This window comes from Salmo salar, chromosome ssa11 (genome assembly GCF_905237065.1).
Source record: "Salmo salar chromosome ssa11, Ssal_v3.1, whole genome shotgun sequence".
NCBI classification, from domain to species: Eukaryota; Metazoa; Chordata; class Actinopteri; order Salmoniformes; family Salmonidae; genus Salmo; species Salmo salar.
In genome coordinates this window covers 103,982,757-104,000,653 of record NC_059452.1, presented here as the reverse complement: position 1 = coordinate 104,000,653, position 17,897 = coordinate 103,982,757, and the positions used below count along the sequence as shown (strand labels likewise).

The 17,897-nt window shown below is 43.9% G+C and overlaps 1 protein-coding gene across 1 annotated transcript in view; it reads right to left on the bottom strand.

The window, feature by feature from the left end:
- Positions 1-17,897, bottom strand: part of frem2a (FRAS1 related extracellular matrix 2a) — a 243,133-nt gene that overhangs the window by 55,031 nt on the left and 170,205 nt on the right. Inside the window, exons 12-15 of the mRNA XM_045690232.1 lie at positions 17,535-17,717; positions 17,225-17,355; positions 14,947-15,105; positions 2,624-2,827 (exon numbers count right to left, since the gene is read on the bottom strand). Of these exons, the coding sequence (XP_045546188.1) occupies positions 2,624-2,827; positions 14,947-15,105; positions 17,225-17,355; positions 17,535-17,717 (677 nt within the window). The remainder of the gene's footprint in view (positions 1-2,623; positions 2,828-14,946; positions 15,106-17,224; positions 17,356-17,534; positions 17,718-17,897) is intronic.

Below are 17,897 nucleotides of genomic sequence, written 5' to 3'. Positions count from 1 at the left end.
CACAGACACAGGGTGTACACATGCTGCTCCAGGGCCACTGCTGTTCTTCCTCCAGACTCCACACAGACACAGCGTGTACACATGCTTCTCCAGAGCCACTGCTGTTCTTCCTCCAGACTCCAGACTCCACACAGACACAGCGTGTACACATGCTGCTGCAGAGCCACTGCTGTTCTTCCTCCAGACTCCAGACTCCACACAGACACAGCGTGTACACATGCTGCTGCAGAGCCAGTGCTGTTCTTCCTTCAGACTCCAGACTCCACACAGACACAGCGTGTACACATGCTGTTCCAGAACCAGTGCTGCTCATTTGCACAATGTTTCTCATTCACATTCGCTTGTAAATGTCTAAACTCACAAAAAATGACCTTCGGTAGCTTCTACCTATATATGTATACATTTATGAGCTGGATTGCCTGTATTTGCAATAAAAAAGATGGTTAGAATATTTAACTAGCAGCCTCCATGGAAATGCGCTATTACTTGTGCTAATTTAATTGGCATTCTGGTAACAGACACCCAAAGGGCATTTTTGCGGGGTTTTTTGTATGTTCTAAACCGGTAATACCGTAAATCCCGGGATGAGAAAAGGATGGTATGATGATATGAAAATGTGGATACTGCTCAACCCTAATCACATCATTATAGTCAGCTCAAGCATTCCCATTTTTCCTTCAGGTTCAGGTACATATCCGTACATTTGAAAAGGCACAGAGGCTGGGATTCAACCCAAGGCACGTTAAAGAGCAACACACTAGACAGCCGACACCATTTAAATGTAATTAACGCTAGAGCAGTCATCCACAGTGTTACCATGAATACGATATCCACAAATGGTGGGGAAACCTTTAGAGAGGAACATCATTTAAAAATAAAAATGGCCTATGTGGCATCGGTAGACTAGGATTAAGATCACTTTACAGGTCATATTGGACACAAGGTCCCAACCTAAATTTAACTTCCGCTTTTAACCCAACCCCTCCGAATGACACACATACATATTCAGGTTTTGGAGAGGTGTGGGGGGGCTGCCGCACTGGGTGCCTGGGGAGCTGTTGTTGTGGGGGGGGGGGGGGGTTAAGTGCCTCGCGTAAGGGCACAATGGCGGGCAATGGCATCTAGTAGAGCTGGGACGCTAAACCGAAAATTATCAGCACTGACCATTTATCGAGGACATTTTACTGATAACGATAATAGCAATAAGCAGTCTTTACTCAACACAAAGTAAAGTTTGAAATGAATTAAGTCTGCTAACATGGGTTATTGATAACGGGACAATTGAAAGCGTGCTTCTACACCTGCATTGCTTGCTGTTTGGGGTTTTAGGCTGGGCTTCTGTACAGCACTTTGTGGCATCAGCTGATGTAAGAAGGGCTTTATAAATACATTTGATTGAAATTTGATTGTAAGTAGTAGTAGGTATTTTTTTTTATGGTGCACATTAATGTCATAAACTTAAATGTATTGTTATGATGACAATTCAGTGAATTCATCATGATATGGATTTTTGTACATATCACCCAGCACTAGCATTCCCAGTCAGCTCACTTCCCGCCATATTTTTCCCCGTCGGACCCAGGATTCAAACTGGCAACCTTCCTGCTGCTGGCTCGCCGCTCTAACCGCTAGGCTACCTGTCGCCCTAATAGTGTAAATAGGACTGAGAGAACTTTAACGTTGGTATTTTACAAAACAAGAATGTTGGAGATTTATGGAATCGATGATGTCTCTGATTTCCTTTTATAATTCGGATTTAGGTTTGGGTTTTAGGTTTGGGTTTTAGGTTTGGGTTTTAGGTAGGCTAATGGTTTAGTTTTAGGATAATGGCTAATGCCCACTAACACCTGGGTGTTTGTTCTTAATTCTCTCTCGGAATGCACACTGACCGTGGTATATTTAGTTCGATGTTGGATATCTCTATAGGGCTACTTAGGGACTGTCAATGAATAACACAATGTATATGGGACCATATTTTACAATTTCAATAGTTCATAACTTCAATGACTTAAAAGCCTTAAACCAATTATACATTGTAAAATATACAATATACAAATATTGAAAACTTTTAATAAAAAAATATTGTCCATGTACATTGTGTAATTTATTGATGGTCCCTAACTAGCCCCATATATATCCAACAGCGAACTAACTTTTTCATGGTCACACACAGGCGGAAGCTAATTGACGATAGCTGTCTAGCTTGCTAGCTTCTTCCAGACACAAATGAGAGAATACGTCACAATTTCCCTCACCCTAGCAGAGTTGGTTTGACTGTTTTCAAGATAACTAAACAGGTGAGTGACTGTAAATGTGTATCTTTTTTGCCAGTGTGTACAAAAGTTTCCTACGTGCGAAAACACACACAAGAGACACCCACATCAAAGCACGCCACCAAGTCACAAATCTCGTCTCTCCAGTCACATTTCTTAATCAGGATGAAAAAACCGAGGTGAAAGTCAATTCAGCCTCCCTTTAAATGGCCCATTGTCGGCTGTCTAATGCACTGCTCTATACTATAATCCACCTGAGATAAAACAAAACAAATTGATTTGAGTCTTCCTCAGTCAGTATAGTTCAGTGATAAGATTAGATGAAGAACATTAATTTGTTGGTTCCCCACCTGGAAGTAGACAGAGTCCAGGGTGATGATCTTGGAGGAGGTGAAGAAGGTATCAAAGTCCACCTCTCTCATGGGTGTAGTGACCCCATCCGGGCCAGCAGGGGCACTGACGAGCCAGCGGTAGCGTGTCATCGTGTTGTTGATGTGCTCGCTGACACAGATGGAGCCTGTCTTGTCGTAGTCAGGGTACTTAGGGTTACAGGCCTGGATGGGTTGGGGTAGGGGGAGGTGGAGGGAGAGAGAGGTGAGGAATGAAAGGGGAGATGTAGGAGAGAGGAAGTGAGGCAGAGAGAGAGAAAATAAATGTGTGAATCACAAAGAACACAAATCAACTGTCAGCTTGCATGTTCTTAAATTGACAATAATATATGCAAAATGCACCCATGCATATACCCACATTTATACAGTGCCTTTGGGAAGCATTCAGACTTCTTGACTTTCTCCACGTTTGTTATGTTACAGCCTTCATCAATCTACACACAATACCCCATAATGACAAAGCAAAAACAGTTTTTTTTAAATGTTTGCTAATTTATAAAAATAAAAAATCTTAAACATCACATTTCCATAAGTATTCAGACCCTTTACGCAGTACTTTGTTGAAGCACCTTTGGCAGCGATTACAGACTTGAGTCTACTTGGGTTTGACGCTACAAACCTGTATTTGGGGAGTTTCTCCAAATTGTTTTCTGAAGATTCTCTCAAGCTGTGTCAGGTTGGATGGGGAGCATTGCCGCACAGATATTTTCAGGTCTCTTCGGAGATGTTCGATCACGTTCAAGTCCGGGCTCTGGCTGGGCCACTCAAGGACTTGTCCCGAAGCCACTTCTGCATTGTCTTGGATGTGTGCATAGTGTCGCTGTCCTGTTGGAAGGTGAACCTTCGCCCCAGTCTGCGGTCCTGAGCGCTCTGGAGCAGGTTTTCATCAAGGACCTCTCTGTAATTTGCTCTGTTCATCTTTGCCTCGATCCTTACTAGTCTCCCAGTCCCTGCCGCTGAAAAACCTCCCCACAGCATGATGCTGCCACCACCATGCTTCACCGTAGGGATGGTGCCAGGTTTCCTCCAGACGTGACGCTTAGCATTCAGGCCAAAGAGTTCAATCTTGGTTTCATCAGACCAGAGAATCTTGTTTCCCATGGTTTGAAAGTCTTTAGGTGCCTTTTGGCAAACTCCAAGCGGGCTGTCATGTGCCTTTTACTGGGGAGTGGCTTCCGTCTGGCCACTCTACCATAAAGGCCTGATGGGTGGAGTGCTGCAGAGATGGTTGTCCTTCTGAAAGGTTCTCCTATCTCCACAGAGGAACTCTAGAGCACTGTCAGAGTGACCATCGGGTTCTTGGTAAAACTCCCTCCCAGTTCAGTTTACAACTGGGATCCCAGCAAACAGTGGACGTCCTAAGGACATTCAGTGACATTCCCATTAGGTCCCTTTAAGGGTTTCAGCGAGACGTTAAGGGTATCCCACACTTGGAACATTAAAGCATAACGTTAACCTCAGGACCATAAATAAGAGGATGTTCAGTACAGGTCATGGTTTGGTCACAGTATATAACGTTATAATAATGTATTTTGATGTCCATTAGGGAATGTTATGAAAAGGTTTCTATTTTGTTCTGATAGGACGTTATTCACGGGACATTCAATGACCACAAGGGGATGCTTCGTGATGGTCAAGGGGACGTCGCATGATGTTTTCTGGGAATGTTTTGCTTATTTCCCTGTAAGTTACCAGGACGTCACTGAGCACCATGTCAGAACCATGTCTGGATCTTTGTAGGACGTTCCCAGGACTTTCATTTTACTAGTTAGTTGGACGTTGCTTGATGGTCCCAAGAGAACATCCCTGCAACCAAACATTTGTCGTTAGAAAGTCCCCAGAATGCCACTAAATGGTAGTCTGAAGTGGACGATGTGTTATGATCCATGTTCCCTCTAATTGATTTTGTCACTGAGCAGATTTCAGGTCTCCTGAGTGCAAAATTGAATGTGCGTTTACTATGAACATTGAGGATGTACCCACGTTAACTTACAGTTTTAACTAGGCTACTTTGGGTATTTGTGTAGGACTACCACAGTGGCTTACCATCAAAAACAAAGGAGAATGCCTTTTATGCTCACTTCGAGGCAAGCAACAATGAAGCATGCATGAGAGCACCAGCTGTTTTAAACAACTGTATGACCTTTAAACAGGTCAATATTCACAACACCGCGGGGCCACGGATTATCAGGATTATCAGGATCACCACTTTATTTTAAGAATGTGAAATGTCAGAATAATAGTAGAGAGAATGATTTATTTCAGCTTTAATTTATTTGATCACATTTCCAGTGGGTCATAAGTTTACATACACTCAATTAGTATTTGGTAGCACTGCTTTTAAATTGTTTAACTTGGGTCAAATGTTTCGGGTAGCCTTCCACAAGCTTGCCACAATAAGTTGGGTGAATTTTGGCCCATTCCTCCTGACAGAACTGGTATAACTTAGTTAGGTTCGCACACGCTTTTTCAGTTCTGCCCACAAATTTTCTATAGGATTGAGGTCAGGGCTTTGTGATGGCCACTGCAATACCTTGACTGTGTTGTCCATAAGCCATTTTGCCACAACTTTGGAAGTATGCTTGGGGTCATTGCCCTTTTGAAAGACCCATTTGCGACCAAGCTTTAACTTCCTGACTGATGTCTTGAGATGTTGCTTCAATATATCCACATAATTTTCCTTTGTCATGATGCCATCTATTTTGTGAAGTGCACCATACCCTCCTGCAGCAAAGCACCCCCACAACATGATGCTGCCACCCCCGTGCTTCACGTTTGGGATAGTGTTCTTCGGCTTGCAAGCCTCCCCCTTTTTCCTCCAAACATAATGATGGTCATTATGGCCAAACAGTTCTATTTTTGTTTCATCAGACCAGAGGACATTTCTCCAAAAAGTACGATCTTTGTTCCCATGTGCAGTTGCAAACCGTAGTCTGGCTTTTTTATGGCGGTTTTGGAGCAGTGGCTTCTTCCTTGCTGAGCGGCCTTTCAGGTTATGTCGATATAGGACTAGTTTTACTGTGGATATAGATACTTTTGTACCTGTTTCCTCCAGCATCTTCACAAGGTCCTTTGCTGTTGTTCTGGGATTGATTTTCACTTTTCGCACCAAAGTATGTTCATCTCTAGGAGACAGAACGCGTCTCCTTCCTGAGCGGTATGACGGCTGCGTGGTCCCATGGTGTTTATACTTGCGTACTATTGTTTGTACAGATGAATGTGGTACCTTCAGGCGTTTGGAAATTGTTCCCAAGGATGAACCAGACTTGTGGAGGTCTACAATTTGTTTTCTGAGGTCTTTACTGATTTCTTTTGATTTTCCCGTGATGTCAAGCAAAGAGGCACTGAGTTTGAAGGTAGGCCTTGAAATACATCCACAGGTACACCTCCAGTTGACTCAAATGATGTCAATTCGCCTATCAGAAGCTTCTAAAGCCATGACATCATTTTCTGTAATTTTCCAAGCTGTTTAAAGGCACAGTCAACTTAGTGTATGTAAACTTCTGACCCACAGGAATTGTGATACAGTGAATTATAAGTGAAATAATCTGTCTGTAAACAATTGTTGGAAAAATGACTTGTGTCATTCACAAATTAGATGTCCTAACCGACTTGCCAAAAACTATAATTTGTTAACAAGAAATTTGTGGAGTGGTTGAAAAATGAGTTATAATGAATCCAACCTAAGTGTATGTAAACTTCTGACTTCAACTGTACATTTTTTAAGCAGACGACCATAGTCCCTGTGCCCAAGAACGCCTAAATGGCTACTATCGTCATGTCGGTAGCCACTCCAATTTGCATACCTCACCAACAGATCCGCAGATGACGCAATCTCTATTGCACTCCACACTGCCCTTTCCCACCTGGACACAAGTAACACCTATGTGAGAACGCTATTCATTGACTACAGCTCAGCGTTCAACACCATAGTGCCCTCCAAGTTCATCACTAAGGTAAGGACCCTGAGACTAAACACCTCACTCTGCACCTGGCAACAACACTTACCAGTATATTCTGTTAATATGGCTTGTTAAAAAAATGAAAAGTTTACTTATGTTCAAAGACGAGTAGACGGATAAGTATGCATTCATTCTCCCCGCTTCGAGCGCAAAAAACCAACGTTCCCGATATGTAGCCTTCGTGAAAAGTGTTAAGCGCCGTTATGACACCAGGCATAGTACAGTGGATCAGGTGTATCCTCTGAACACGGAGGTGAGAACAAACAAGATGAACCAACTCAAATCCCAATATGAGAGGTTCACCAAAGTCCTTGTCAATTCCCTGACAGCCCAACAGCGTGCTATGGTATGTTCACTGAGGATAGCTTGGGTTTTTTGGGGAAAACACCCCCCAAAAACTATCTTCGGATGCTGAGATGGTAAAAGAATGCATGTGTGAAGTTGCTGACTACAAGGTAAACAAAAAGATAAGCTCATGGAAAATCAAACAGATCCCACTTGTCACATTCCACAGCAATGAGGAGAAGTGAAATATTAGCTGAAGATTTAACTTCACAACTTGATGAGGGCCATTCAGTATGCACCATGCACGTCATTAGTTGTGGATAAATCAACAGATAACACTGATAATGATGCCCAGCTTCTGGGTGTTGGACATTTTTTTTTTTATAACAAAACAATGAAGGAACTCTGCGAGGAGATGTTCGGGCCTTAACACATCTAGAAGCACACACACAGGAAGAGGATATCCATGAGGTCATCAAAAAAGGGGGACAGATGGAACTCCAGCCATGACAGGAAGAGGGAGGGTACTGGTTGCATATTTGAAAGAGGACCACCCTGACCTCATACCACTGCATCATCAATCAATAGTATTTTGAGGTCGTGACTACGATGATGAAACTAATCCACTTTTTGAGAGCATTAGGAATTCTGACAATACCAATTTTGATGACTCACAACAATGTCAGGTGGCTCAGCAAAAGGCAGTGTTTTGGAACATTTTTGGGTCATTCAGGAGGAAATCAAAGCTTTCTTATCATAGTAAAAGAGTGACAAGGCCACTCAGTTTTCTGAGTTTTTGGAAAATGAGGAGAAGATGGAAACAGTTGCATTACATCACACCTTAATCAACTGAATGTTAAACTGCAGGGACGGGACAACATAGCTTCTGATATGATAACAGCAGTCCAGGCTTTCTCCAGGGAGAACCTATCCACTTCCCCAATCCTCTGGTGCAAACGCAGGGAGACAACCATGTTGATTTCATCCACAAGCTGATGGATCATTTCAAGGCTCGCTTTGATGACTTCACCGTTGGAAGAGAACTGCTGCTGCTCATCCAGAACCACTTCTTGGTCACAAATGTGACAAAGTTGTCAGAACAAGCAAAATATATCTTCAGATGGGTAGATGTTGCATCACTGCAAATAAAGTTGATTGAGCTTCAAGAAAATGTGGCTTTTGAAGGAATAGGTTGGTGATTGTGACTCTGTGTCTTTCTGGGGGAAAGACGGTGCCTGCTGCTGATGTCCCAGTCCCCAAGAAACTGGGCACTACACATTCTGACAATGTAATGGCTTCACATCCAGCTGTGAATCAGAATTCTCCACAATGAACTTTATTCAAAACAAATACCGTACCATGGCTCAACAGTGAACACCTGCACCAGCGTCTCTGAGAGTTGCTCTCACACCATTTGTGCCAACGTTCAAAGCATTGTCAAGAGACAGAAAGTGTTGTTTCTCTCATTGATGCAAGGGCAAAGCCCACAGTGACTTATACATTAATATTGCACAGCCCACAGTGACTTATACATTAATAATGCAAAGCCCACAGTGACTTATACATTAATAATGCAAAGCCCACAGTGACTTATACATTAATATTGCACGGCCCACAGTGACTTATACATTAATATTGCATGGCCCACAGTGACTTATACATTAATATTGCACAGCCCACAGTGACTTATACATTAATATTGCACAGCCCACAGTGACTTATACATTAATATTGCACGGCCCACAGTGACTTATACATTAATATTGCATGGCCCACAGTGACTTATACATTAATATTGCACGGCCCACAGTGACTTATACATTAATATTGCACGGCCCACAGTGACTTATACATTAATATTGCACGGCCCACAGTGACTTATACATTAATATTGCACGGCCCACAGTGACTTATACATTAATATTGCACGGCCCACAGTGACTTATACATTAATATTGCATGGCCCACAGTGACTTATACATTAATATTGCATGGCCCACAGTGACTTATACATTAATATTGCATGGCCCACAGTGACTTATACATTAATATTGCAAAGCCCACAGTGACTTATACATTAATATTGCATGGCCTACAGTGACTTATACATTAATATTGCATGGCCCACAGTGACTTATACATTAATATTGCACGGCCCACAGTGACTTATACATTAATATTGCACGGCCCACAGTGACTTATACATTAATATTGCACAGCCCACAGTGACTTATACATTAATATTGCACGGCCCACAGTGACTTATACATTAATATTGCACAGCCCACAGTGACTTATACATTAATATTGCACGGCCCACAGTGACTTATACATTAATATTGCATGGCCCACAGTGACTTATACATTAATATTGCACGGCCCACAGTGACTTATACATTAATATTGCACGGCCCACAGTGACTTATACATTAATATTGCACGGCCCACAGTGACTTATACATTAATATTGCACGGCCCACAGTGACTTATACATTAATATTGCACGGCCCACAGTGACTTATACATTAATATTGCATGGCCCACAGTGACTTATACATTAATATTGCACGGCCCACAGTGACTTATACATTAATATTGCAAAGCCCACAGTGACTTATACATTAATATTGCACGGCCCACAGTGACTTATACATTAATATTGCACGGCCCACAGTGACTTATACATTAATATTGCACGGCCCACAGTGACTTATACATTAATATTGCACAGCCCACAGTGACTTATACATTAATATTGCACGGCCCACAGTGACTTATACATTAATATTGCATGGCCCACAGTGACTTATACATTAATATTGCACAGCCCACAGTGACTTATACATTAATATTGCACGGCCCACAGTGACTTATACATTAATATTGCATGGCCCACAGTGACTTATACATTAATATTGCACGGCCCACAGTGACTTATACATTAATATTGCACGGCCCACAGTGACTTATACATTAATATTGCATGGCCCACAGTGACTTATACATTAATATTGCACGGCCCACAGTGACTTATACATTAATATTGCACGGCCCACAGTGACTTATACATTAATATTGCATGGCCCACAGTGACTTATACATTAATATTGCATGGCCTACAGTGACTTATACATTAATATTGCACGGCCCACAGTGACTTATACATTAATATTGCACGGCCCACAGTGACTTATACATTAATATTGCACGGCCCACAGTGACTTATACATTAATATTGCATGGCCCACAGTGACTTATACATTAATATTGCATGGCCCAGAGTGACTTATACATTAATATTGCACGGCCCACAGTGACTTATACATTAATATTGCACGGCCCACAGTGACTTATACATTAATATTGCATGGCCCACAGTGACTTATACATTAATATTGCACGGCCCACAGTGACTTATACATTAATATTGCATGGCCCACAGTGACTTATACATTAATATTGCACGGCCCACAGTGACTTATACATTAATATTGCACAGCCCACAGTGACTTATACATTAATATTGCACAGCCCACAGTGACTTATACATTAATATTGCACAGCCCACAGTGACTTATACATTAATATTGCATGGCCTACAGTGACTTATACATTAATATTGCACGGCCCACAGTGACTTATACATTAATATTGCATGGCCCACAGTGACTTATACATTAATATTGCACGGCCCACAGTGACTTATACATTAATATTGCACGGCCCACAGTTACTTTTACATTGATATTGCACGGCCCACAGTGACTTATACATTAATATTGCATGGCCCACAGTGACTTATACATTAATATTGCACGGCCCACAGTGACTTATACATTAATATTGCACGGCCCACAGTGACTTATACATTAATATTGCATGGCCCACAGTGACTTATACATTAATATTGCACAGCCCACAGTGACTTATACATTAATATTGCATGGCCCACAGTGACTTATACATTAATATTGCACAGCCCACAGTGACTTATACATTAATATTGCATGGCCTACAGTGACTTATACATTAATATTGCACGGCCCACAGTGACTTATACATTAATATTGCATGGCCCACAGTGACTTATACATTAATATTGCACGGCCCACAGTGACTTATACATTAATATTGCATGGCCCACAGTGACTTATACATTAATATTGCACAGCCCACAGTGACTTATACATTAATATTGCATGGCCTACAGTGACTTATACATTAATATTGCACAGCCCACAGTGACTTATACATTAATATTGCATGGCCCACAGTGACTTTTACATTCATATTGCACGGCACACAGTTACTTTTACATTGATATTGCATGGCCCACAGTGACTTTTACATTCATATTGCATGGCCCACAGTTACTTTTACATTGATATTGCATGGCCCACAGTGACTTTTACATTAATATTGCATGGCCCAGAGTGACTTATACATCAATATTGCATGGCCCACAGTGACTTTTACATTCATATTGCATGGCCCACAGTGACTTTTACATTCATATTGCATGGCCCACAGTGACTTATACTGTCACGTCCTGACCAGCAGAGGGAGGTATTGTATTAGTTTTGGTCAGGACGTGGCAGGTTTTTTGTGTGTTAAGTGTTGTGTTGGTGATTAGGACTCCCAACTGAAGGCAGGTGTGTTGAGTTGCCTTTGATTGGGAGTCCTATGTAGGAGTGTGTGTTTTTCTTTGGGGTTGTGGGTAGTTGTTCTTGCATTGTGTTTTGTGTGCCTGCAAGACTGTTGCTGTCGTGTATTGTTTTTTTCCGGTGGATGCTTTACTCTTTTTTTGTGAATTAAAATATGATTATCCACATTCCCGCTGCGCCTTGGTCCATTCCTGAAGACAGCCCTTACAGAACTACCCACCAAACCAGGACCAAGCGGCGGAGGAGGAAGGAGCAGCAGGAGTACAGCGTGATGGACCAATGGACTTGGGAACAAATCCTGGACAGAGAGGGACCATGGACTCAGGCTGGGGATTATCGCCTCCCGCAGTGGGAGATTGAAGCGGCGAGAGCGGAGAGGCGCTATTACGAGGAGAGAGAGCGCAACGAGCGCGAGAGGCAGCCCTAAGAATTTTTTTGGGGGGGCACACGGGACAGTCGGCGGAGCCGAGGTCGGAACCAGAGCCAGTCGGTCTGACATGGGAGGTGAGCGAGGGGTACGAGGCAGAGACTGTGACAGAGTTAATGGGTAAATTAAGGGAGAGAGAGATGAGAGAGCTGCTAGTGTGGTGCATAAAGTACGGCATTCGCCCTAATGAGCGTGTCGTGGGAATGATGTCACCTGAGGCAGCTCTCCATACTCGTCCTGAGGTGCGTGCTGGTTGTCTGGTAAAGACTGTGCCTGCGCCCAGAAACAGGCCTCCTGCATGTCTTCCCAGCCCTGCACGTCCTGTGCCTATGCCCAGAACCAGGCCTCCTGCATGTCTTCCCATCCTGGTCAAGCCCGTGCCTCCTCCACGGACCAGTCCTCCAGTGGGTCTCCCTATCCTGGTCAAGCCTGTGCCTCCTCCACGGACCAGTCCTCCAGTGTGTCTCCCCATCCTGGTCAAACCCGTGCCTCCTCCACGGACCAGTCCTCCAGTGGGTCTCTCCACCCTGGTCTCTCCTGTGCCACCTCCTCAAACCAGGCCTCCAGCGGGTCTTCCCAGACTGGTGAGTCCAGGGCCTGCGCCCAGAGCCAGGCCTCCTTCATGTCTCCCCAGCCTGGTGAATCCTGAGCCGGATCTGCCAGAGTGGCCCGTCGTGCCGGATCTGCCAGAGTGGCCCGTCGTGCCGGATCTGCCAGAGTGGCCCGCCGTGCCGGATCTGCCAGAGTGGCCCGCTGTGCCGGATCTGCCAGAGTGGCCCGCCGTGCCGGATCTGCCAGAGTGGCCCGCCGTGCCGCCCAGCCCGAGTGGCCCGCCTGTCCTCCGGCCCAGCCCGAGTGGCCCGCCTGTCCTCCGGCCCAGCCCGAGTGGCCCGCCTGTCCTCCGGGCCAGCCCGAGTGGCCCGCCTGTCCTCCGGGCCAGCCCGAGTGGCCCGACTGTCCTCCGGCCCAGCCCGAGTGGCCCGCCTGTCCTCCGGTCCAGCCCGAGTGGCCCGTCTGCCCGGCGCAGCTATCGGCGCCACCGAAGTGGGCGACGCCGAAGGTGGAGCGAGGTCCACGTCCCGCACCTGAGCCACCTCCAGGATAGGTGGGTTGGGGAGGGAGGGTGTAGCACAGTGCCGTCGTTGACGGCAGCCACCCTCCCTTCCCTCCCTTATTGTTTAGGGGTTAGTGTTTATTGGTTTTGTTGGGGTATTGGGGATTTTCTTTGTGTGTTTTTGTTTTTTAGGTGCATTCCGGGGTCTGCACCTTGAGGGGGGGGTACTGTCACGTCCTGACCAGCAGAGGGAGGTATAGTATCAGTTTTGGTCAGGACGTGACAGGTTTTTTGTGTGTTAAGTGTTGTGTTGGTGATTAGGACTCCCAATTGAAGGCAGGTGTGTTGAGTTGCCTTTGATTGGGAGTCCTATATAGGAGTGTGTGTTTTTCTTTGGGGTTGTGGGTAGTTGTTCTTGCATTGCGTTTTGTGTGCCTGCAAGACTGTTGCTGTCGTGTATTGTTTTTGTCCGGTGGATGCTTTACTCTTTTTTTGTGAATTAAAATATGAGTATCCACATTCCTGCTGCGCCTTGGTCTATTCCTGAAGACAGCCCTTACATATACATTAATATTGCATGGCCCACAGTGACTTATACATTCATATTGCATGGCCCACAGTGACTTTCTGTGCATTTAGATTATTATTCAAATTTTATTCTCCAGAAAACATGCACTGTATTTTATTTAAATATGATTTAATAATTCAATGGTTCACGGTGCACTTTTTGCATAGGCAACTAACGTTACAATTTGAAATCCAAACAACTCTTGTTTCAGGCTCCTATACAAGTATTTCGGTACGCCCTCGAAAACATCTGCTAAAAATGTATATGCGACCATTAAAATTTGATTAGATTTTATATTACTTCACTACAAATATTACTTCACTACAGCCAGGCTAAATTACTTTACTCTCTGTTAAGATTGGGTATTACAGCCCCTGAACCTGTCAGATGTGTTCCCTGACAGTCAGACTACCCTTTCAGATGTGTTCCCTGACACAGTCAGACTACCCTTTCAGATGTGTTCCCTGACACAGTCAGACTACCCTGTCAGATGTGTTCCCTGACAGTCAGACTACCCTTTCAGATGTGTTCCCTGACACAGTCAGACTACCCTTTCAGATGTGTTCCCTGACGCAGTCAGACTACCCTTTCAGATGTGTTCCCTGACACAGTCAGACTACCCTTTCAGATGTGTTCCCTGACACAGTCAGACTACCCTGTCAGATGTGTTCCCTGACACAGTCAGACTACCCTGTCAGATGTGTTCCCTGAAGTAGTCAGACTACCCTTTCAGATGTGTTCCCTGACACAGTAAGACTACCCTGTCAGATGTGTTCCCTGATGCAGTCAGTCTACCCTTTCAGATGTGTTCCCTGACACATGCTGGTGGAAGCAATGGGAAAACAAGCTGAATTTCAGGGACATAGACTGACTTGTGGAGAAAGAGACTGACGCAGACAACCTTACAGTTGCAGACTCACTCTTGGGGACATAGACTGATTTGTGGAAACAGATACTTACTTGTGGGGACATAGACTGACTCTTGGGGACATAGACTGACTCTTGGGGACATAGACTGACTCTTGGGGACGTAGACTGACTCTTGGGGTCGTAGACTGACTCTTGGGGACATAGACTGACTCTTGGGGACGTAGACTGACTCTTGGGGACGTAGACTGACTCTTGGGGACATAGACTGACTCTTGGGGACGTAGACTGACTCTTGGGGACATAGACTGACTCTTGGGGACGTAGACTGACTCTTGGGGACGTAGACTGACTCTTGGGGATGTAGACTGACTCTTGGGGACGTAGACTGACTCTTGGGGACGTAGACTGACTCTTGGGGACGTAGACTGACTCTTGGGAACGTAGACTGACTTACGGTGACACAGACAATGGGGTAGCCAGCAGGAGGGTGGAGGTTCTGAGCCGTCTTGCTCACGTCGTCATAGTGCAGCAGTGACACCACGTGAGGCAGGGAGGGGAAGGTGACGTCGGCCATACCGTTGGTCTCCTCAATGTACACGACGGCCTTAGTCATCTGACACAACACACAAGGGGGTTTGTACGAGTTAGATTGACTGAGTTAGATTGACTTTTGTACCAAGTTAACTTTGATTGACTTAGTTTGTAAGAGTTATATTGACTTAGTTTGTACTACCACTAGCCAAAGCCATTAGATCTCAACAGCAAAAAACATTGATTGATTGGTATGTAGTGAGAGTGTTAAGGTGTGATTGGTTGGTTAATTGATTGGTATGTAGTGAGAGTGTTAAGGTGTGTTTGGTTGGTTAATTGATTGGTATGTAGTGAGAGTGTTCAGGTGTGATTGGTTGGTTAATTGATTGGTATGTAGTGAGAGTGTTAAGGTGTGTTTGGTTGGTTAATTGATTGGTATGTAGTGAGAGTGTTATTAAGGTGTGTTTGGTTGGTTAATTGATTGGTATGTAGTGAGAGTGTTAAGGTGTGATTGGTTGGTTAATTGATTGGTATGTAGTGAGAGTGTTAAGGTGTGTTTGGTTGGTTAATTGATTGGTATGTAGTGAGAGTGTTCAGGTGTGATTGGTTGGTTAATTGATTGGTATGTAGTGAGAGTGTTCAGGTGTGATTGGTTGGTTAATTGATTGGTATGTAGTGAGAGTGTTAAGGTGTGTTTGGTTGGTTAATTGATTGGTATGTAGTGAGAGTGTTAAGGTGTGATTGGTTGGTTAATTGATTGGTATGTAGTGAGAGTGTTAAGGTGTGATTGGTTGGTTAATTGATTGGTATGTAGTGAGAGTGTTAAGGTGTGATTGGTTGGTTAATTGATTGGTATGTAGTGAGAGTGTTAAGGTGTGATTGGTTGGTTAATTGATTGGTATGTAGTGAGAGTGTTCAGGTGTGATTGGTTGGTTAATTGATTGGTATGTAGTGAGAGTGTTCAGGTGTGATTGGTTGGTTAATTGATTGGTATGTAGTGAGAGTGTTAAGGTGTGATTGGTTGGTTAATTGATTGGTATGTAGTGAGAGTGTTAAGGTGTGATTGGTTGGTTAATTGATTGGTATGTAGTGAGAGTGTTCAGGTGTGATTGGTTGGTTAATTGATTGGTATGTAGTGAGAGTGTTAAGGCGTGATTGGTTGGTTAATTGATTGGTATGTAGTGAGAGTGTTCAGGTGTGATTGGTTGGTTAATTGATTGGTATGTAGTGAGAGTGTTAAGGTGTGATTGGTTGGTTAATTGATTGGTATGTAGTGAGAGTGTTCAGGTGTGATTGGTTGGTTAATTGATTGGTATGTAGTGAGAGTGTTAAGGTGTGATTGGTTGGTTAATTGATTGGTATGTAGTGAGAGTGTTAAGGCGTGATTGGTTGGTTAATTGATTGGTATGTAGTGAGAGTGTTCAGGTGTGATTGGTTGGTTAATTGATTGGTATGTAGTGAGAGTGTTAAGGTGTGATTGGTTGGTTAATTGATTGGTATGTAGTGAGAGTGTTCAGGTGTGATTGGTTGGTTAATTGATTGGTATGTAGTGAGAGTGTTAAGGTGTGATTGGTTGGTTAATTGATTGGTATGTAGTGAGAGTGTTAAGGTGTGATTGGTTGGTTAATTGATTGGTATGTAGTGAGAGTGTTAAGGTGTGATTGGTTGGTTAATTGATTGGTATGTAGTGAGAGTGTTAAGGTGTGATTGGTTGGTTAATTGATTGGTATGTAGTGAGAGTGTTAAGGTGTGATTGGTTGGTTAATTGATTGGTATGTAGTGAGAGTGTTAAGGTGTGATTGGTTGGTTAATTGATTGGTATGTAGTGAGAGTGTTAAGGTGTGATTGGTTGGTTAATTGATTGGTATGTAGTGAGAGTGTTCAGGTGTGATTGGTTGGTTAATTGATTGGTATGTAGTGAGAGTGTTAAGGTGTGATTGGTTGGTTAATTGATTGGTATGTAGTGAGAGTGTTCAGGTGTGATTGGTTGGTTAATTGATTGGTATGTAGTGAGAGTGTTAAGGTGTGATTGGTTGGTTAATTGATTGGTATGTAGTGAGAGTGTTAAGGTGTGATTGGTTGGTTAATTGATTGGTATGTAGTGAGAGTGTTAAGGTGTGATTGGTTGGTTAATTGATTGGTATGTAGTGAGAGTGTTAAGGTGTGATTGGTTGATTCTGACAGGCCTAGCTCCTCCTCACCTGCGTTTCGGCCACCATGTTGTCGTCAGGTTTCAGGTGAACAGTGAAGGCTTCTCTCATCTCTCTGATTCCATCATACAACACCTCCACCTCTACAACGTGCTCCGTCTGCCCATGCTTAAACTTAACATCTGCAAACACACACACACACACACACACACACACACACACACACACACACACACACACACACACACACACACACACACACACACACACACACACACACACACACACATTACAGTCTCTAGTTATCTTCTATGCCATTTCTGTTTTTCCCTGGCTGGTACTGTAGGTTCTCAGTACTTACCCTCTGAGACAGGATGGTAGTCCTCTCCTGAGGTAGCTGACCCGTCCTTGGTGTGAACACGGACAACTGACAACTTGGAGGTGTCGCCCAATCGCAGCACTGGAATCTTCACCGAGGAAACAGAGCCTGCCTCCTTGGGCTCACTCACACTGAACTTGGTCTCTCCAAACATGATGATAGACTCTGGAGAGGAGTCAGAGAGAGGGAGGTTGAGGTTTTTAGGAGGGAGAGAGAGAGAGGAGGGGATAGAAGGGGGGTGACTGGAGGCAATGTGTACGTGTATAGCCTTAGTTACTTCAGTGAATCATCATGACAGTTAAGCACTGAACATAACAACGTGATAATGAGTCATTATGTTAAATT